This window comes from Trachemys scripta, chromosome 8 (genome assembly GCF_013100865.1).
Source record: "Trachemys scripta elegans isolate TJP31775 chromosome 8, CAS_Tse_1.0, whole genome shotgun sequence".
Lineage (NCBI taxonomy): Eukaryota > Metazoa > Chordata > Testudines > Emydidae > Trachemys > Trachemys scripta.
The window spans coordinates 101,444,732-101,466,620 of record NC_048305.1 but is presented as its reverse complement, the minus strand read 5'-3'; the positions used below and the strand labels follow the sequence as shown (position 1 = coordinate 101,466,620).

General features: G+C 46.8%; 1 protein-coding gene across 1 annotated transcript in view; it reads right to left on the bottom strand.

Annotated features, from left to right (window-relative positions):
- Window positions 1-6,591: 6,591 nt before the first annotated feature.
- AGBL4 (ATP/GTP binding protein like 4) overlaps window positions 6,592-21,889 on the bottom strand; it is a 1,407,981-nt gene continuing 1,392,683 nt past the window's right edge. Inside the window, exon 13 of the mRNA XM_034778118.1 lies at window positions 6,592-8,324. Coding sequence (XP_034634009.1) covers window positions 8,204-8,324 — 121 coding nt within the window. The 3' untranslated portion in view covers window positions 6,592-8,203. The remainder of the gene's footprint in view (window positions 8,325-21,889) is intronic.

Genomic DNA, 21,889 nt, shown 5'->3' with positions numbered 1-21,889 from the left:
GGGAAGAAGGATAAAGGAGTTTGAGGTGCAAGTGGTGTTCTCGTCCATCCTCCTTGTGCAAGGAAAAGGCCTGGGTAGAGACTGTCGAATCGTGGAAGTCAACGAATGGCTATGCAGGTGGTGTCGGAGAGAAAGCTTTGGATTCTTTGACCATGGGATGGTGTTCCAAGAAGGAGGAGTGCTAGGCAGAGACGGGCTCCACCTAACGAAGAGAGGGAAGAGCATCTTCGCCAGCAGGTTGGCTAACCTAGTGAGGAGGGCTTTAAACTAGGTTCACCGGGGGAAGGAGACCAAAGCCCTGAGGTAAGTGGGGAAATGGGATCCTGGGACGAAGCACAAGCAGGAGAGCACAAGAGGGGAGAACTCCTGTCTCATACTGAGAAAGAGGGATGATCCTCAGGGGAGGCGGCGGTGGTGGAGCGGAGGTGAGCTGGAGCGGGGAGCGGTTCCTCTACCCCCCCTTACTTCCTGCCCCCCCGGTTACTTCCTGCGCCCCCCCACCTCTGCTCACCTCTGCTCCGCCTGCTCCCCTGAACGTGCCGCTGCTCCCCCGTCCTTCACCTGAGAGGGAGGGGGAGAAGCGGAGTGGCGGCACACCCGGGGGAGAAGGCGGAGCGGAGCGGAGATGAGCTAGGGCGGGAGGTCATGGGGGGGGCAGCAGGAAGCAATGGGGGGGGAATGCGGCACCCCTGGGGGAGGAGGTGGAGCCGTGGATTTGGGGAAGGGGTTCGGAAGGGGCGGAGTTGGGGTGGGGCTAGGGGGCACGAAAAAAAGGCCAAAAAATTTTTTGCTTGGGGCGGCAAAAATCCTAGAGCCGGCCCTGACTAGCACAACTTGTGGCAACACCCTGGTTTCCCCCCCCCACATTGTGTCCCATCGAGTATTAACAAGCACACCCCTGCTTAGGCCTCATGAGATTACAGCCCAGCGTGCCTCAGCCCTGAGTATTCAATAGCGCTGCTTTCCAGAGAAACAGTCCTAGCGCTGCTACAGAAATAGAATCTCTGTAAGGTGGTCAAAAAATTCAAACTTTGAAATTTTTCAATGAAAAAAAAAACAAAAAACAAAACATTTTCAACCAGCTCTAATTTCCACCGTTCTCATCTTACCAGGCTGAAAAGGACTCAGGATCCCCCGCATTCTGAGTGTTCATTTAACAAGGCTATTTAAACCCTTTTAGAGTCATTCTTTTAAAAATGTTACTACATATATGCCAGCCTGCTAGAGACAGGCTTGGGTGATCTATTAACAAATAAATAAATAAATGCATAAATCAGATTCTCCTATATTTGATATCTAATTAAGATAACCCCCTGACTATCATAGTACACTTCTACCCCAATATAACGCTGTCCTCAGGAGCCAAAAAAAATCTTACTGCCTTATAGGTGAAACCATGTTATATCAAACTTGCTTTGATCTGATCCCCCCCGGAGCACTGCTTTACTGCGTTATATCCGAATTCGTGTTATATCGGGTCACATTATATCGGGGTAGAGGTGTACTGCATTCCTGCAATGCAATTCACATGGGCTGCCCTGGGAACATCACTCGGAAACTTCAGCAGGTGAAGAACACGACTCACAAACAGTGCTATGGGATCTTTAATAGCCATGCGGACCAAAAAGGGCCTCTGTTTTTATGGCGTCTCAGAAGACCCACACATAATAAACCTCCAATACTCCATCTGATTTACCTTAGAAGGCTGGAGGATTGAGTTGCCCATGCTGGGATCAGAATTTCTGGTTCTGAGAGAGTCTAGGGGCATTCCGTGCCTAAAGCTAAGCCAACCCAGTTTGCAGAGGTCTTGTGCCAGTCACAAGCCTGTGTGTCAGCTTCCCCATACATACGATGGGTATAGGATATACTTACCTCAGCTGGGGGTTATGAGACATAGACCTGTTTGTATCTGAGATGCACCCATCAGTGGCCCAAGTGTAGATGAGGAACGCTGCTATTTGTACCAGCCGAACGTATCCCTACTCACCGGCCACCGATTGCTGAATGTTAACTCCAAGCATAGACAAGGCCTGACTAATGCTCGCTAAGTGGTTGGAGATCCTTCCTGTTATTATGACCCTTACTTGTTGTTATGAAAGAGACAACCAAGCTGGTCCACAAGCATTGCCAACCATATGAAGGCCCCACTACAAAGGGAAACTTGCCCTGCTCTGTTTGCAAAGTCTTTGCCATCCTCTACCATCCTTTAAGGTGCTGATGAAATTGGTTTCTCATCTCTCTCTCTCTATGGAGGCAATGAGAAACCCCAGATTTGTGATATCTCTGGTGCCAGGTAAGGAAAGCATCTTTTTCCTTTTAACTTGCTGCTGTATATATATTGTTTCCTTGCAGTCTATCTTTAGGTTATAGCAGTTCACAGGGTTTTTCAGCAGATGTGTTATTCAATTACTTCAGGGCTTTTCCATTTGTAATATTATGAAGCAATGATAGCCAGCAGACTTCACCTGTCTTTTAGAGATAGCCAGCCTGGTAATTTTAACTCTGCCCATTTTATCCACACCAGTAAATCTCATAACATGGTTATAGAGAGATTCCAATTTTTGTAGACGCTTCTCCCGGGAATTCCTGTATACAATATTGCCATAGTCTGTAATGGACATAACCTGTGATTTGATTAATGTTTCCCCAGTGAAGAAGTCAAAGCATTTCATGTTCCTATAACTGGTTTGCAGCTCTGCAGTAAAGGTCTTTGGTGCAGCAGAGAAAATAATTGCAAACGCAGCCCCAGTCAGAATATATAATCCCCTCACAGCGAGGGTCCAATTCAACAGAGTTAGACTGTCTGTGCAGGGGGTTGCGGCAGGATTTTCATGTCAGGAGAGCGGGATGCACAGAAAACAAGGTAATTTCAGTGGTTTAATATTCATGAATCAGCCTCTGTGTACAGGGAGCTAATTCGCCATTGCACGTCCTAGGGGCGCAGTCTCCCAGGATCAGGGAGAAAACAGTGCGCGCATGTAACTGATTCCACCTCCCCAAAAACAAAGAGCCTTGATTTGTGCCAGAATAAAAGGGTGAGTCATTTTACATAGTAATGCATTTTCCAAAATCTGGCACGATGCCCAGTATTGGGACCCGTCTCGGGGATTTTGAACCTCTAAAATAGCCCTGGTTGCACCTGACCCTTGTCTTCTGCCTTGCTGCCGATCCCTGAGTTATCAAAGTGTTTTATCGTACAGATCGATAATGTACGTCCAAGTGCCTCTGAGACACAGAGCGTCTTCTCAAGAAGACCACACAGGAACGGTTCACAGCTGGCAACTGGGACAAGTCTTCTTTTTAGAGATCACTTTTCTTCTATTGTCTTGTCTCTGGGCCTGATCCAAAGCTCTTTGGCGTCTTTCCACTGGACTTCAGTGGGCCTGGGCTCAAACCCTACGTGCCCAGGTGTTGCTTATGTGGGAGGGAGGGGGAGCGGGGAGCAGAAGAGCCAGGTGATTCCAGCTCCCACACTAGCGCTGTTCTCCCCTAAGCGTTGGGCATCCTGGCCCCTGCTGCACCAGCTAGCAGAGGCAGCCTGCTGTGGTAGTGGACACCGCATGCATCTGGAAGGTGGGCGAGCTCCCCTCACACACTGGGCTGCAAGGTGACTCCATGGGCAATGCATCAACACTACTCCCAATGCAGGGCTGTGCCTTATAGTCTAGATTACCTTAACAGACGGGGCCAGCCAGCCATCTCTTGCTTTCCTCGCTTCTTCTACCTACCGATATACATGTGTATTTCATATGCACGTCTCTTACCGTGGACTTTCTCCGTAAGATCTTTGTTTCATAAGGAACACATTTGTTTCTAATCCACACATGCAGCTGTCATTTCATTTAAATGAGGGCCCCATATGTCCATCCAGAGGTAAAAAATAAATCTAACAAATGGCCCTTGAGAGGAAATAAAAGCTCCTATTTCTTTGCAAAATAGTAATGTAACTATTTAGTCTTCTAAAATCCAGCTGCAGTATTTGATTGGCCTGTGGAACTCACTGCTGCAGGGTATGCATGTCAGACAACTTGGTGATGTGTAAAGAAGTATTTCTAAATGCACTTTCCAGAGACCATTTGGCATCACATAAAATGGAACTGATTGGTTTTCCTAGTCAAGTCAAGGGGAGTTGGGCCTGCTTAGACCTGTGCTGAATTTTGCTCCTAGCCTCACACATTCCTCTTGCTTCAAAAAAAAGGAGCCCTTTCTCCTATCCATTGGTCTGAGCTCTGACCAGAGAACAACCTTATTGCTAATATTAACGGCAGAACCATACCTTGCTGTGACAGAAAAATATTATAAATATTTGGTATTGGTTATAAAATACAGCTGCCTGAAAGCACTTTCTTTTTCCCTTTTTGTCGCTGTAAATAACCACCTCATCACACAGCTGTGTCATGTTGTCCTCCTTGGAGATCTTTGTATGCTCCATACAGGCATCTGTCCCCTTAATTCACAGACCTTTAATAGACATCATTCTTTTAAAGAAAATCTTCACCCTTATGTGTAGATAACTGTTTTCCCTTCAAAAGAAACTGACCGTAAAGGAGAAGATGAGCTAGGAGGTATATGATCGCTGTATGTCGCTAATCTATGTGGAATGGGGGAGTTCTCTTGCATGCATTTTGCATGCATTGGTCCATCTGTCTCCATCCAAAACACATACACCTTGACTATCAGAAACAACTTCCACAAAGCTGGCCCTGCAGAATTCCAGGAGAGATTTAATTTGGTACAATATTTAGCACTTATGTAGCATTTCACATTGTACAAACATTAAGAAATAGAAATTAATGGAGATATCCCATCTCCTAGAGCTGGAAGGGACCTTGAAAGGTCATCAAGTCCAGCCCCCTGCCTTCACTAGCAGGACCAAGTACTGATTTTTGCCCCAGATCCCTAAGTGGCCCCCTCAAAGATTGAACTCACAACCCTGGGTTTAGCAGGCCAATGCTCAAACCACTGAGCTATCCCTCCCCTGAGCCTGCCTGTTCCACCCTTACTCATGTTGTACCACACTCTGAATGGGACTGCTTGCAGAGTAAAATACTACTCAATGGGAGGATGGTCAAATCAGGCCCCAATTTATTATTATTATTCTCTGTTTACAGATGGGAACACAGAAAGGTGGAATGACTTGCCCAAGTTGGTGGCAGGGCCAGGGTTATCGCTTGGGAGATGATGGGTCCCAGATATTATCATTATTTAATATTTCTATTGTAGTGATGGCCAGATCCACAGGCAGGATTGAACCCCCATTGTACTGTAGAAATGCACATGAAGTTGCAGAGGAGGTGATGGTGGAGTACATTGGAGGAAGGGTCAGGCTGAGATGCAGGATTGAATAGAAGGAGGCAGGTCAGGAGTGAAGAGATTGATCTCCATGGCAATAAAGCCATAAGAATGGCCATGCTGGGTCAGACCAAGGGTCCATCTAGCCCAGTATCCTATCTCCTGACAGTGGCCAAAGCCAGGTACTTCAGAAGGAATGAACAGAACAGGTAATCATGAAGTGATCCATCCCCTGTTGCCCATTCCCAACTTCTGGCAAACAGAGACTAGGGACACCATCCCTGCCCGTCCTGGCTAATAGCCTATTCTCCATGAATTTATCTAGTTCTTTTTTGAACCCTGTTATAGTCTTGGCCTTCACAACATCCTCTGGCAAAGAGTGCATTGTGTAAAGAAATAAATATCCATGTAAATTAAAACAGTAGGAATACAGAAGCCAAATGATAGGAACCTTTGAGAACTGGTAGCAGGACAGTGACCATGCCTCCATTAGCCATCCTTCACTGTCCAGCCAACCCCAAGGATTGTGAGCACAGCTGCAGGGAGGAAGAGAAGGAAAATGCAAAGACATGCTCAGTTGTTGCATTTATCACTTTATTCATTCTTTCCAGAGTAGCTTCTCCAACGAATATCCTAGAATATCCTGAAATCCTAGATACATGGAGCCATTCAGAAAGAAACACCAAGGAATTCTGCAACTGTTTTGTTTCAATCAATATGCAAAGGGAACTTTTTTTTTTCCTCCAAGTAAACCAACTTTGAAAGTCTTCCACTAAAACCTTATAAAATCCAACTATAGTAATAAATTAACACTAGATTAATTCAAAGGACAAGTTATCCCCGCTCTGCGTGCCTTCTAATCCATATCTCCAAGAGGTCATTTTAATTATCATGCTGTCACCCACTCTTCATTACTCTGCTTATAGAGCCAGGAAAGCAGCACTGTGCCTTTTAGATGCATTGGTATTCATCATATTAAGGCATTTCACCCTCCTTAAAAATGCACACAGTTTAACCCTGTAACCTTGAAATGCTGACAATATTGAGTTTGTTTTTATCATTTTCCTTCCCGTGGGTCATCTTATTTCTTGTTCTCAACTTGTTTCCTATTCTCCCGTCTCTCCCCTTCCCAGAGATTAAAAAAAATCAGGTTGATGGATCGTATTTGACAACATCTGTGCATTTACAGTTTTGTCGCTTTCTTGGGACTTGCTTCTTTTTCAGATCCAAATAGGGCCGTATTCTGCCCTCATTTACCCCCACCATGAGGCTGGGGGGTGGGGGGCGGGGGGGTGACACAACTGATGCACAGGCTGTAGGTTTGGCTGTGTATTCAAACATCGCCGTATAGCTGTGGGTGAGACTTGTACCCGAGCCGCAGCACTCGAAGCCGTATCTTCTGCCCTGACTCTGCCTGCTCTGGGCTTCCTTGTCAGTGCAAAGCAAGTGGAAAGCTGCCCTAATGGGCCAGCCAAGCATTCTCCTAAGAGAGGGGAATCCTCTTGCCACGGAGAGCCATGTACACGCACCAGACAGGGGCATGTTGGGGACAGGATGAGGATATTCAGAGGGAGGCGGAGTGCCCGACGCTTTGCCAGATGCCCAGCTGCTGCATGTCCATGTGACACAACTGCAGCCAGTGTAACGAACTAAAGCTGCTTTCAGTTTTGCATAGGGCCTTTTCAGCGCTGTGGCTGGCCCAGGATCGGGGATCAGCCGCTGAGAATCTGGCCCTAAGATCCAGATCTAAACTTCCCCAGGGTTCGGGAATGGAGAGCTCGAGCCCATCACTAACCCCATAGAACCTGCAGAAGGTGATCCCACAAGGGAACAGTGATCAGGTTTCAACTCGCTTTCCCTGGAAAGCAGAGGGACACTTCAGGTCGGTCACATGAGGCCTGGGGAGGAGGCTGCGCGCTGGAGATGGCTTTTAGCACAAGTTTCAATGCGTGTAGATACTATGGGCCAGACTAGCTTGTGGAGGTGGGGGAAGAAGAGTCAGGGGGTCCCCCCTATGCTTTGCTCCTCAGCCCCGTCACGAAGTAACCAAGAGGGGGAGGCCAATCAATGCTGCCAACAGTTTGCATTGCACTGGGGGCAGGTCTGGGCGTATTCCTGCCCATTACCTAGCAGCTGCTTGGGGAACACAGGCTATGCCTCTTATACAGGTCTAGCCTGGGCTGCTGGGGAGTGTAATGCCTGGAACCGGCTTCTGCAGGCACAATAATGACACCCAAGGGTCCTACCTGGGCACCACACATCCTCCCCCATCACAGCTCAGCTCAGGCTCTGTGAGCGAGAACCATCACACACATTGGTGTGCATGCGTCTCTCGCAATTAACAGTGCTACAGGAGTCTCTCATGACAAGAGCTGATGGAAGAGCAAAACTATGTGCCAGGAAATGAAGGATGGCACAAAGCCAGGTACACGGGAGCATGCCTGCTTACCCCCAGGGGCTATTTCTATACACGATAGCTCACGGTATCTCAATAGCACATGAGACTTGCATAAAGCCTTCTGAATTTTACACTAAAGGGGTAGACATTGCACTGGGTGATGGGGGGCTTTGAATTGTTTGCTTAGTGAATCAACGACTCCTTTAAAGACAGAGAGGGGGAGAGGTTTGGGGTCCCCCCCCCGGCTTTGTAACTAATGGCTGTTCAGCTGCCATTAATGATTTTTGTGAATCAATCTGTTCACATTTTTCAGAGCTGCGCCCAAAGACCTGGAACTGATTTACCATTGGTAAAAAGAAAATCAAGAGTAACATTTCTAGCTGATTTCGCCTCCCCCCCACCCCACCCCGACTATTTGTTATTTTACTTATCTGGGGGGACAAGAAAGACCAATTTCAACCCCCCAAGGGGTTGATCCAACTCCACTTCTGCAGTGCCTGCTTCCCAATGTCCTTATGACGAGTGAGAGAGCTCCGTAGGGTTCGTCTGGCTTCTCTTCTGTAGCTTGCGGCCTGGGTGGCTATTCCCTGGGCCCCGCTGGGTGGCACATTTAAAGGGGGGCATTTTTTCTTTCCTGAAGAAGGAAAAGAGAGGGAAGAAAACCATTGTGAAGTAACACAGTCTTGCGGCACTGCATAAACCACACATTTGAGATGTTCTTAGGAAAACCTTTGTGCAGAATCTCAGAGCAATGAGTGTGTTTGCAAGTGAGATTTCAACTGGAGGTCTAATTTATTACAGACCAGTGCAGGATTATTCCCTCCACAAGTCTCCAGTGTTTTCTCCAATCGAACTTTATATATTCCTGGTGATGGGGGTTCTACCTCTTCCGTTTGGAGAAGGTTTCTACCTTTTCCCTCATTCCACTGTCTAGTAATCTCACAGCCATTTTTCCTGGTGTTCAACTAAAAATTCTCTTTGCTTTATTCCACACAATTTCTCCTAGTTATCCCCCCTTGCACCACTGTGAGTATTTCTCCAATGTGTATGTAACCCACCGGCGAACGTGCGTTACAGGTCCTGCCTCTATGCCAGTCCACAGAGGTTATGCAAAGCAGCTGGTTCCAAAGCCTCATTCTTCAGCTCAAGTCATAGCTGCTCATGCTTTTAGCTCTGGAGGTCCCCATTTCAGTCCCCGAGATGGTTGCCATCGCACGTATGCCCTTTCCCCCACTACTGGCAGACACACATGGCCTCCGAGGGCCTGTCTACACAGCGCCACAGTCCAGATTAGGGGTGTGTGAATTGCAGAGTACTCTAGCCGTCCTGTGTAGACACTGCTGGTGCGAACAGAAAGGTGCCAAGTTCTCGTGACGTAGTCATGTTCAGCCAGGACTATGTTGACATAAAGCTTTTTGTTCATGCCAGCAGGGTCTACACAGGGCAGTTTGAGCGCAGCACGTTAGAGCACTTTACAATTCACACCGCCATCATCTGGACTGCGGCACCGTGTAGACGAGCCCTGAGTCAAACTATTATATTGAATACTGTTCAAATGTTCTCCGAAGTCAACCCCTCCAGCCTCAGTGACATTTGATGCTCTTCTCCGAATTCCTTCCAACCTCTCTAACCTTGAGCTTGCTAATGCAAAGTTCATCCGTGGGTGTAAAACAGCCGGAATTTCCTTGGGCTTCTTTGACAATATTGCGATAGGAATTGAGAGTGCCTCAGCTCTTGGGCTGAATCCTGTCACCACGATGGGTCCTATCTCTTTCCACTGGGCAAACCCTGCTGCCAGTGAAGTCCAAGGGAGTTGCACCACCAACTTCAACGGGAGCAGAGAGAGACCAGCTCAGAACCCCTGCGACTTCCCACCCTACATATCCAGGCCCTACTTAGATTATTAAAGACTCAAAGCCTTGGAAATGTCTCATTTTCTTTTCATTGCTTTTGCTACTTGTTTACTTTTCTGCCCTTCACCCTCAGCTTCTTCAATGAAACAGACCCAGATAGTGTCACTTTTGTTTCTAGTCTGTTTCACTTCCTGCTTCTCACGCCCAAGCAGAGTGCTGTCCTGGTTGTGCCCAGCACCGCAGGGAAGTGTTCGCTACTCTTATTTTTAAATAAGCCTCTCTCCGTTTCATTCCTTAAAACTCCTGAGACATTTAACTCCTGTTAGGTTGTAATGCCCCTCTCTTTTTTAAACAAAATCTAGCACTGGGCCCAGGAGCGGCTCTATGTTTTTTGCTGCCCCAAGCGTGGCAGGCTGGCGGCTTTCGGCGGCATGCCTGCGGGTGGTCCGCTGGTCACGTAGATTCGGCAACATGCCTGCAGGAGGTCCGCCGGTCCCGCGCCATCGGCGTCCCCGCCGCCGAAGCCGCGGGACCGGCAGATCTCCCGCAGGCATGCCGCCGAAAGCCGCCTGCCTGCCGCCCTCACAGCAACCGGCAGGCCGCCCCCCGCGGCTTGCCGCCCCAGGCACGTGCTTGCTGCGCTGGTGCCTGGAGCCGCCCCGGCTGGGTCTAACTAAATCAATATCCTCCACCCCGGATTCTGATGCCACTCATGCAGCTCCTGGCAGTTGTGGGCTTGCAGTGCAGAATTGGGCCTGAAAGGCCGCAAAGCGTTACGTGATTTAGGCTGAGCTCTGCCTCTCCAGATGCTGCGTCTGGGAAGAAGCTGCAGAGACCCTAGGCATCTTCCTGTTGAAAGGCAGCGACGTCTCTCGGGTGCTGGAGGAGCGCAGTGCAAAGAGGCATTTGTACTTGTCCCTCCCTGCCCACACACGCCCTCTCTGGGGCGATTAGTGCTGACAACAGTAGACTAGCCAGCACTCCGTCCGCTTTGCTCTGCAAGCTTGCGAGTGAATTATGGCTGCCCTCTGTGCAAGGTGCATTCAGCACGGGGAGAAAGGCCTTCCTGTACGCCACCTGCACTGGGGCGGCCATAACTTACCCCTCTGCCTGGTTCACAAATAATATCCTTCTATTTCACCTCTTCCTTATCTTGGCATGGCACGTAATTATCTCGCTCTAGCCAACCTGCCCATTGGGCAGCTATAAAACCAGAGACGACTTTTGATTTTCTTCTCCATTATAAACCGAGGGATCAGTTTCCAGCCTGACTAGAGAAAACAAAACATGCCATCAACCTGCTTCACAATGACTGATGGAATTAGATCAACCCTCCGTGATGCCCTCACTGACTCAGTTGCCTTATTCTACACAGTGTGTATCTCTTGAGTCTCTCCCCGATGAAGGAGTCCATTTAGCTGTCATGCTGCCAGTGCTGTTTGTTCATCCGCTGCTGCTCTGAGAAGATACATATAGAGCTGGCCCCAGACTCCTGGTCTAATATTTAAGTGATCAGCAACATCCTGCCTGTCCTCTGAGCATCACCTTGAGGAGTATTATTACTTACATGGACCACCACAGCGCCTAGAGGCCCAACCAAGATCACGCTCCCGTTGTGCAAGGTGCTGTACAAACAAGTAATGAGAGACAGTACCTGCCCCAAGGAGATTTACAACTGAAATAAACAAAGGTGGGAAAAGTGAAGGGATTTGTCCAAGGCCACACAGCAGCTCTGGAGCAGAGCTGGGAAGAGCAGCTTGGTCTCCTGATTCCTAATCCTAGGCACTGAACCAAGTTGCCGCTACTCCTTGATGTCACATTGATAATATGGAGGGATCTACTTTCACCCGGGAGCTGTAACTGCAGTTGGATATTGGTTAGCTCCTTTGTTTTTATTAGTAGAAAGATTTGTCAAAATAGATGTGAAAATAATGGACGTTTACACGGTACTTCCTTTTGCTAAATCGCCATCCTAAGGCACAATGATGTTTTGAAAAGGGGACTGTTTACATTTAAATAAAACAATTGGTTTGGCGTGGAAATGGGGGACTCACGAACCTAATGTGCCTGGAGAGTGAATGAAGAACGGGCTTTTTATGTTTTATTTGATTAACTATGAATATTTCTGGGCTCAGTGATGGAAACCGAAACCCAACAGCAGCTGCAGTAAATGCTTAAGAACAAACATGAAACTGATCAGACACAAAGGGCCTGATTCTTCACAGCATCGCTCCCTCTTTACTCCGGTACAAATCCTTTGATTTCTATGCAGTTACTCTGGCGTCAAACTAGACTAGCATAGTCCAGACCCATCCCCAGAAAGTGAAACTGACTAGTCTCATTACTCCCGGTCCACTGAGTGAAGTGAGGAAGTACAACAATATGATCAGGGGCAAGAAGATAAAGCAGATCTTTAAAACTCACTCATTTTTAATAATCTAGGATGTTATTTGTAACACAGATAAGGGAAACAGTGCTTCACCTTTCAGCCGCAGCAATAGATCTTACGGTGTGATTTTTAGATGTAATCTAAGTACCTGGTGAACTATAGCACCTGCTGGTTCATGAATACCACGAGCACTGTTCACTTCAGGTCCATACGACAAGGTGATTTTGGAAATACAATAAACTGACAGCAGCCAGTGATCTAACTATGGCTTTTAGTAGGTGCTCATGGAGCACATGATCATTAATGTTACAGTAATGGCAAACTGTTCTGCAAACTTAACTCTCCCGGGCACTTGGCATGCCAGCTACAAGGCCATATTTAGATCAAAACTTGCAGTCAACTTACTATGTACCCAAAACATACCTCTCCAGCAATCTAAACACAGTCACCTTTATGGCTGAAATTTGCCACATTTGATTGCGCCCTAAAAAAAACATTTCTGGGGTAAGGAAATGTGGAAAACAATTTTTTCCTAGGGTATAAAAAATTGAACCACTCTAATTTCATCAGGAAAAATAGTTCAAGTCTGCAACTTGGCATTGGCAGAGTCCACACTGATGACTAGTGTCCTAGGGACTTCTTTTCTCTCCCTAGTTTGCAAAATGCGGCTACTACTTCAACTTATATCAGCTATTTAAGCCAGACAACAGAGAGCCAAGATCACATCTGCCCTAAGCCCAATGTATTACCCGTTGTTAACAAATACAGAAACTGTCTGAGTCATTCTAACTCTTTAGGAATTTGTAATTCTTAGGCTATGCAAATGGTCCAGTAAACTCAAGAACGTGGTGTATATAAAAGAATAGACTTTAGAAAAAGACGGTACATAATGGAGGGCAGGTTATTGCCTTGGGATTCACAGTGCAAGCAAGACACCGTCTTTGGTCTTGGGCACTTTTATACACACAGATTATAGAGTCATAGAATTCTAGGTCAGAAGACACCAACAGATCATCTCGTCCCATCTGTATATCACGGGCCTATTATGGGCCACAGGCAAAGAACAGAAGGGACTGAGGTGCACCAATGCACAAGTTTAGGGCGACCATATTTCCCTATGCTGAATACGGGACACCTGGTAAAATTATCTGCATTCAAGCGAGTACAACAGCAGTCAATCAGAACTCTGCAGTACAAAGGTTCAAATTAACATCAAATTGACTGAGCCCATTAAAAAGAAATACTGTATAGTTGGATTCTTTTTATTTACTTCTTATCTTTAAGGCTTTAGGGTTCACACGGGGAGAGGTGACCCACACATACTCCTATACAGCTCTCTCACACGGGTGAGGGGGTGTGACCAACGGACCTTCCCCTCCCTGCCCTGCACTCTCTGCCCTCCATGCCTGGCTGGGCCCCTGGGACGGATCCACCTCTCCTGGTACCTGGCATAGTGTCTTCCTGAGGCAACATGTGCGGGGGCACGCAGGGTCACATGCCCCCCTCCTCAGATTTCCACCAGGGTTCACACCAGAATGTGGCCAGCAGCAGCCTTTCAGCATTGTGCGGGAGGGAAGGGACAGGAGCTGCTTCGGGGGGAAGGGATGACCTGGCCTGTGTCTTAGCAGAGATCATCTCTCCTCTCCCCCCTCTCCCCTGCTCCCCTGTGGCTGGAAGCAGCTTGTCCCTTCCTGCCCACACAGTGTGGAAAGGCAGCTAACAGCTCCCTTCCTGATTCCTGCAGGTGACTGGCTAAAGCCCTGAAGCATGAGATTTTAGGAACATAAGACATAAACTGGATGGGACCCCCTACCCATCACAAGCAACCCCATCATACAATCCCACTCCTAAATTTCTCCATCTCTCTCTCAACCCTAATTAAGTTATTTGCCCCCACAGCTCCAATTTGGAGGATGTTCCAGAACCTCATCCCTCAGATGGTTAGGAACCTTCTTCTGATATCCAGCCTGAATTTGCTCATGGCCAGTTTACACACACTTTTTCTAGTGCCAACACTGTCCTTCAGCTTAAATTGTTCTTCACCCTCCCTGGTGTTTACCACCTTTATGTATTTATAGAGCACAATCAGCTCCCCTCTCACCTTTCATTTCGCTGGGCTAAACAAGCCAAGCTCTTCAATTTCCTCTGATAAGATAGGGCCTCCATTCCCCCTCCTTAGTAGCTCTTCTCTGCACCTGTGCCAGCTTGAATTAATCTTTCTTGAACATGGGTGACCAGAATGGTATACCATATTCCAAATGAGATCTTACCAGTGCCTTGTACAATGGCATTAACACTGCCCTGTCGCTACAGGAAATGCCTTACCAGGTACATCCTAGGATCTCAGGGGTTTTTTGAAGCGGCATCACATTAGTGGCTCATAGTCACCCTGTGATCGACCCACACACCCAGATCTCTCTCTTCATCTCTTGCTTTCAACTGATGAACTCCCAGCTTATAACAGAAGTTCTTATTCGACTCTAAGTGTATCACCTTGCACTTTGTACTATTGAATTTCACCCCACTTCCATTACTCCAATCTTCAAGGTCATCCAGATCTTCCTATACAATATTCCAATCTTCCTTTGTATCGATGATGATTACCACACGCCTACTTTTTTATCCTAGGTTTGTCCACAGACTAAACACTCAGCTGATAAGGGGTAGATTTTAACTAGTGACTCTGCAGCCTGCAAATGAAAGGGGAACGAATTTAATTGGATTTATGTTGAAAGGGCAAGAAATAGAGGGTTATACATGTCCACATGCCAGGGATCAAAATAGGCTCATTGGAATTGAAAATGGTTACAAAACAATGGACTCTTCCCACACTGCTGTAGCTGATGATCTAATTTTTACAATGTTTCCTAGGTATACAAGACGCGCATTTTCCAAACAAACAATTAACAACTGATTAATTCAAATGTTTCAGTCTCTGAGCGGCACAAGTAACTGGCACCACGTTTGACATTGCAAAAGGATTTTCTGGGAACGCCTGACAGGTTTGAAAGATAAAAACAGAAATCAAATGGCACAGCAGATAATACAAGCGGAGGCGCTGGCAGTTAGGTAATGTACATGTTCCAAACCTAGGCCAATTATAAACAATGAAAACAAATTTACCACGTTATAGGAATGGTCTGAAATCCTTAGACATTAGCTGACAAGGTATTGATTTTTTGGTGGATACAACTGCCTATTTTAAAGACAAAAAGCACAAATTCAACCCCCCACCTCTGTGTGCACGCATGTGCGTGTACCATTTGCACCAGCTCATGCCATCATGGATGAGGGGGCCGTGTGTCACAGTGCTGCCAGGAGGACTTGACCTACTCACTGGGACAGAACAATGGAAACGCAATCTGCTGCACTTGGGGAAGGCTCCCGGTTACTGCTGTGAGAAGCACCATCTTTCACCTTATACCGTGTGAAAAAGTGATTATTTGGGTCACTGGCTGTTACAAACCCCCGGAGGGTAGTGAGAAATCATTTCAGGTTGATCCAAAATGATTATTTAAAAAAAAAAAATCTTGCCAAGCAAAAAGTCGAAACCAATGTTTCGGATCCATTGAACCATTTTGTTTGGATTTAAAGCTTTTTCTTTTAACACCGTTTATATAAAATTGAGGGAAATTTCAAAACAAGACGTCAGCTTGAATCCTAACATTTTGTTTTGAAAAGGGTGAAACCAAAGGTTACGATTTTAATCTCATTTATTTTAACTGAAACGCTTTGGTGAAATCGACATGATTTTGCAAAATATGTCGGTCTACCCAAATCTGCATTTTTCACCCCCAAAAGTTTCATTTGCAAACTTTTGCCCAGCTCTACTTGCAAGTGCTTCTCTCTCGGTCGCAGGCACAACCACTGCTATGTGGGTGGTGTCCCTCTGTCTCCCCCCATCCCATAGTGGCAAAATATCATATGTCAGGGCGTATATATTATAGAACGAAAGTCTGGACTAGACTGTCATGTTGACTACATTCCCATATCCACAGCTACAACCCAGACTTTGGGCCACCTGCATAGGAGCATAGGAACTCCTTCTGGGACTGAGGAGTTGGGGGAGGGGAATGGGAGGAAGGCAGGGAAGGGATGGAGCTTTGACTCCAGGATCCCACTTGCTAGGGAGTAGCTGAGCCAGCAGGGAGGAAGGGATAGTAACTTTACCAATGGATGGTCCAGGGCAACAGTAAATTTACTCCCCTCTTTGTTTCCTGGAGATAGTATGTTCCCCTGGCCTGCTCCTGGAGTACAGTGGTTTATACACCATCATTTGCTCATGGGAGTGCCTCAAGGCATGATCTAACCTTATGTGTTTTCTGCGGTTTGGGAGTGTGCTTAGTGTGTGCTTGAACTCCAGGGCTTCGTTGTTCCAGCCGGGATTGTGATTTCTCAGCCCTTGACAGGGTAATTGTTGTAACATGGTATTTTTGCGAACCCCTCCGCTGGAGGCTAGCCAAGCAATGCAAATCTCCCAGAACGCCGTAAATGGATCCTTTTCATTGAACCCACGCAAATGTGTCACAGTTTAAAACCTGAAAGGTTTTCTTTAACGACAGCTACAAGTATCGGGATCTGCATAATACGTGCAGATGCATGTAGGAGTAAACTGACAGATTATAATTATCAATAGCAAAGGGGGAAAAACAAAAATTAATTCAAGGCAAAACATATAATTTGCCTTTAAATTGTAAGAGCGCTTCCATTTCTAATGCAATTTGCCGCCCTGGAAATCAGATTAAAGTTGTTTGAATTCTCAGCAATTTTTTAAAAATACATTGACCTACTTGGGAAAGTAATGCCGATTTTTAGAAACTGATGTCGCCTGGTGCTGTCTGAACACAGAAGAGTAGGCAGCAGGTAAATGATACTGTCACGAGGCATAATTTCTGTGTTAGCTTGTGACGTATCCCAAGGCATCACCCATGGATGGCTACAACCTGACAAAAACTATTTCCCCATGTTTATTTTCCCCCCTTAGAGTTCCTCACACCTTCTTGTCAGCTGCTGGAAATGGGCCATTTTGATTACCACTACAAAAAGTTTTTTTTCTCTCCTGCTGGTAATAGCTCACCTTAACTGATCACTCTCGTTATAGTGTGTATGGTAACACCCATTGTTTCATGTTCTCTGTGTATATCTCTTCCTACCATATTTTCCACTGCATGCGTCTGATGAAGTGGGTTTTAGTCCGCGAAAGCTTATGCTCAAATAAATTTGTTAGGCTCTAAGGTGCCACAAGTACTCCTGTTCTTTTTGCGGATACAGACAGGCACGGCTGCTACTCTGAAACCTGTAGAATATTTGTAATTCATGCTGGTGACACCTGTTGGTATTAAGTGGGAACTGCACCTACCACAGCATTCCCATGTCGTCGTAATAAAATTCACAAGAAGAAGTTTGCTATTCTCCTCTTCTGGGAAGGATCTTGATTTGTTAATGGGAAATGTTGAGAACAGGTTTGTTTTCTCCTTATATTATTTATGTGATTTCTCCCCGCCCCCCTTCTTATGGGCAGGGTGTAGTGGAGAAAGAAGGAAAATATATCATTTATTTAGCAGAGTCTGTGCAGGAAGCCCTGCCAATAGCACTTACAAACTGGATGCTTTTCAGTGTCTCAAGAACTAACTAAGTCTACTTGCTACCTCTTGTGTAGAGAAGTGTGAGCTGTTGACATTACAAGCAGCCCTAGGAGGTTAAGAGCCCTGAGCCCTCTGTGGGCAAGAGAAGCAGCCTGACTTGCAGATGCCTCGAGGAGGAAGGCTCCAAGGAAGTCTCTCATTAAAGTCCCAAGTCAGTTTTATTTCTTATTAACAAGGCACCAAAGGAAGGAGTGGAGGCACTCAAACCATGCACACACAGCTCTGAGCGGCTGTGGCCGTTTGTCAGTGCTGCTGGAATGTAAATCTGGAATCGGAGTCACTTTTCCATCAGCAGATGTGGAAGACTGTACGTTTGACTTGACTATTTCTGGCCTATGGAGACGGTTAATTGAATCGAATTTACTGAAAGGTCCAGAAAGTCGGTTTTTTCAATTAGTATAAGCATTTGGTGGGCAAACCATTGCCTTTTCTTGTGTCATGTCACTGCACCAGTAGGGCAGCATGGCTAACAATGCACCAATCTCATCTCTTTCCGTAACCAAGGACTCATGGCTAAAACAAATAGGGACAGATTCTGATCTCACCCCAGTGTAAATCCGAAGCAACTCCACTGGAGGCAGTGGGATTTTTCAGATTTATCCCAGTATAATTTATATTGAAGTTTGACCCATCGGGTGCGCCCATATGAGTTTTCCTTCTATGGTGTAAAGGGACAGACTCCCAACTCTCCAGTACAGTTTATTACTAGCATTAGGAACCAGCTGCATGATTTACCACACTCTGCACTGCTCCTCTAGCTTCTGTCTGGTAGCACCAAATCTGGTGGGTGAATATAGAATCATAGAATATCAGGGTTGGAAGGGACTTCAGGAGGTCATCTAGTCCAACCCCTTGCTCAAAGCAGGACCAATACCCAACTAAATCATCCCAGCCAGGGCTTTGTCAAGCCTGACCTTAAAAACCTCTAAGGAAGGAGATTCCACCACCTCCCTACATTAATATTGGCTGCCCTAAGACTATGGAAGAACTGGTCCCGGACGTTCCCTATCTGAGACAATCCCTGCTGGTCTTTAGAAATACACTGAAGATCATTTTAGTCTGTACATGTTCTCGTGCCTGAGAAGTGATTAGGCAGATGTGATGGTATGTGAGGTGTAGTATCTGTATCCTATTGTATTTGCAAAGCATTGGATGGAACCTCAGCACCTTAGCAGGAGCACCTAACAGTTACAATTATTATTCTCTATTGGAACTAGATTGTGGCTTTGCTACATGCCTATGTATGGGATGGCATGGAGCAGTGATGTCCCAGGAACAGCCCAGGGAAGAAATTGTGCCTTGGAGGCATAATTCCCTCCCTGCTTCCCCATTGGCCCAGGGAAGGGATAAATTTGCTACTATCTTACATCCCCAGTAAATGACCCCCTTCACTACGCCAACTCCACTGCACTCACTGGAGAGTTGGAGGAATAGAGTCAGGGCTCCACCTGTTCTTCAGCCCTCCCTGCCCACCTGCTCCATATGGGAGCTGTCGGTGTGAAGTGCTCTCGCTATTCATACTCCACTCCTGCACATGCAGAACCAAGGCCTGGGCAGCCAAGGCTCTTACTTCTCCTTACAGGCATTTAGGCCAAGGGACAATTGAGCCCTTAGGCACAGATTCCCAAAGGTATTTAGGAGCCTAACGTTCACTGATTTCAGTGGAAGTTAGGAGCCTAAATATCTTGGAGGAGCTGGGCCTTAGTGTTCCTCCTAAAAACAATCACAAAATGTTTTACTAAGAGGCTTCCCAGAGTTGGATGCAGCAGCAAATAAGCAGAGTGAAGAACAACATAGGAAGATGAAGAGGAGGAAAGAAAACAGCGGTTTAGTGTTTTCTACGAAACAAGCTGGTGGTCTCAGTCCCGATTCCCATAGCATGTCTGAAAACTGGCCACAGTATTATTGATGCGGTTCTTGAAGTGTACAGGGTAGGAAGTTAGAAAGACCACTACAGAGGGAATTCCACTAGCCAAGACTGGAAGCATCAAGGTATAAACAAGAATGTCAGCATAGGCTGGATCAAAGTAAGGGACACCGTCTGGGACAACGTGATAAACAAAGGAAGAAATAGAAGGAAAATACCAGAATGGGCTCAAGAACGTCTCCAAGGCTCATGCCCAATCCTACCCAGGAAAATATCCTCACCTATCTCCATAAACCCTATGAAATAAATGGCCTTTCCATCTTTACCAGGAGGTTATTACATATGGACCAAGGAGCACAGGAGCCAGTTCCAGTGTCCTGGAACCGGCCCCACCTATAATAAGGGGGATCTAGCCCCCCACTTCTCTTGGGGGGAGGGATAGCTCAGTGGTTTGAGCATGGGCCTACTAAACCCAGTGTTGTGAGTTCAATCCTTGAGGGGGCCATTTAAGGATCTGGGGCAAAAATCTGTCTGGGGATTGGTCCTGCTTTGAGCAGGGGGGTTAGACTAGATGACCTTCTGAGGTCCCTTCCAACCCTGATATTCTATGGTTCTTACACAATTGTGGCAGAATTTGAGAGTTACTGAGGAGCGTAAAGGAGAAGAGCACAATAAAGAATGGAAGCCACGTACCTTTCCCTTTATCAACAGGTCTCTCATAAAGCCATTAGAACTTTCTAAACTGTATTCTTCTGATCTGTGTGCACTTAACACACCCTTAGATAGCAGCCTGTGGCTGCAGGGTGAGCTGTATCTTAGATTTAGTCCCTCTGAAATGTTCCAAGTCCTTCACGCTAAGCTGGTATGTTGTCTGCTCAAACAGCTCTAACAGACCAATGATTTCTAATTCTGAGGTTTCTGGTGCTTAATTAGTGATTCCCAGGACGCATATATCCTCACTCCATAATGTGTCTAGTGTTTCCAGCAATGCTTTTAATTCATTAGTGCACATATGAGGACATTACAACCTTTCCCCCACATTGGGTCATCTAAACACACACTTACATATTTTAAAAGGGAAGCTTAGCCTCTAGGAAAATAACCACTTCTCTCCCAGATGATGCAGGCCCTTGGCTGTTTTTAAGGTGTAGAAGGGAATGCTGGTTTGGAAATCAGGGAAGTATTCCAGGAGCAGGGAACCAGGGCAAATCAGGACTTACTGCCTGAAATTAGTCCTAGGGAGAAATGATCCCTGAGCTCTGGGATGCACTTCCCTTGGGAGCTGAGCTAAAGGCTCAGACACGGGGAGGCGGAAGGCTAGCTGGCCAGATGCAGATGTCTATAGGGGTCAGGGAGGCAGAGCTGAGGAGCAGGCATGGAGCAAAGTGAGGGTGGAGTTGGGTTGGGACACCCTGTGGTGGCAAAGGACATGGAAGAACTGGAGGAAGCTGGTCTCCTGTGGGGAGGATGGGGACAATGACCCTTTTAAAGAGAAGTATGAGAAGCGGGAAGGAGCTGGAGTCCCCACTGAAGGGTGAGGAGAATACGACAATTATCCTCATCCTGTAATTCACCATGGATGTGCACTAAGGGATGCAACAGGGATGGGGGAGAAAGAGTCGAGTCAGTGGGTCTGAGATTAGTTTCTAGCCTCCAGGTGTTCACAACACAAAATGCCCCACCACAATCGACACACTTGTTGGCAGACTCAGCAGCAACTTCAAGGACTGACATCCCATCTTAACTTTAGCAGTGGCCCCTCCTGTACTGGACAGAGCCTCATTGATGGACGGGGCATGAGTCAGTATAAGGGAAATGTCGACCTGCCTCATCTGCACAGTTTTTGTACCAGGATAACGATTTCACTTAGGGCAGTGATTTTTAACCAGAGCAGTTGTATCAGTGCAATCCCTCCTGTGGATGCAGTTATATCAGTATAGAGATCCCTCATGGGGAAAGCTGTTCCCTTTCATCCTGGAATAACGGCATCTGTGCTAGGAGGCAGAGGGATTGTACCACTTTATTTACCGGTAGAGTTAAAGTGGTACAACTTTTGTGTGTAAGTAGCTGGCTGGTGAGCGTGTTGCAGGTCCCTCTGTGTGCCAATTTGCAGAGAGATGAATCGTTAGCGTTCCCCACTTCAGCTCAAGCTGTAGCTCTGGAAGCCTCTGGTTCAATTCCTGGTGCGTTGGCCAAAATAGTGGCCATCACATGTAAACAAGGCCTTCCACTTCCAATAGTCTAGGGCAGTGGTTCTCAAAGCTGGTCCGCCACTAGTTCAGGGAAAGCCCCTGTCGGGCTGGGCCGGTTTGTGTACCTGCCGTGTCCGCAGGTTCGGCCGATTGCGGTTCCCACTGGCCGCGGTTCACCGCTCCAGGCCAATGGGGGCTGCGGGAAGGGCGGCCAGCACATCCCTCGGCCCGCGCCACTTCCCGCAGCCCCCAT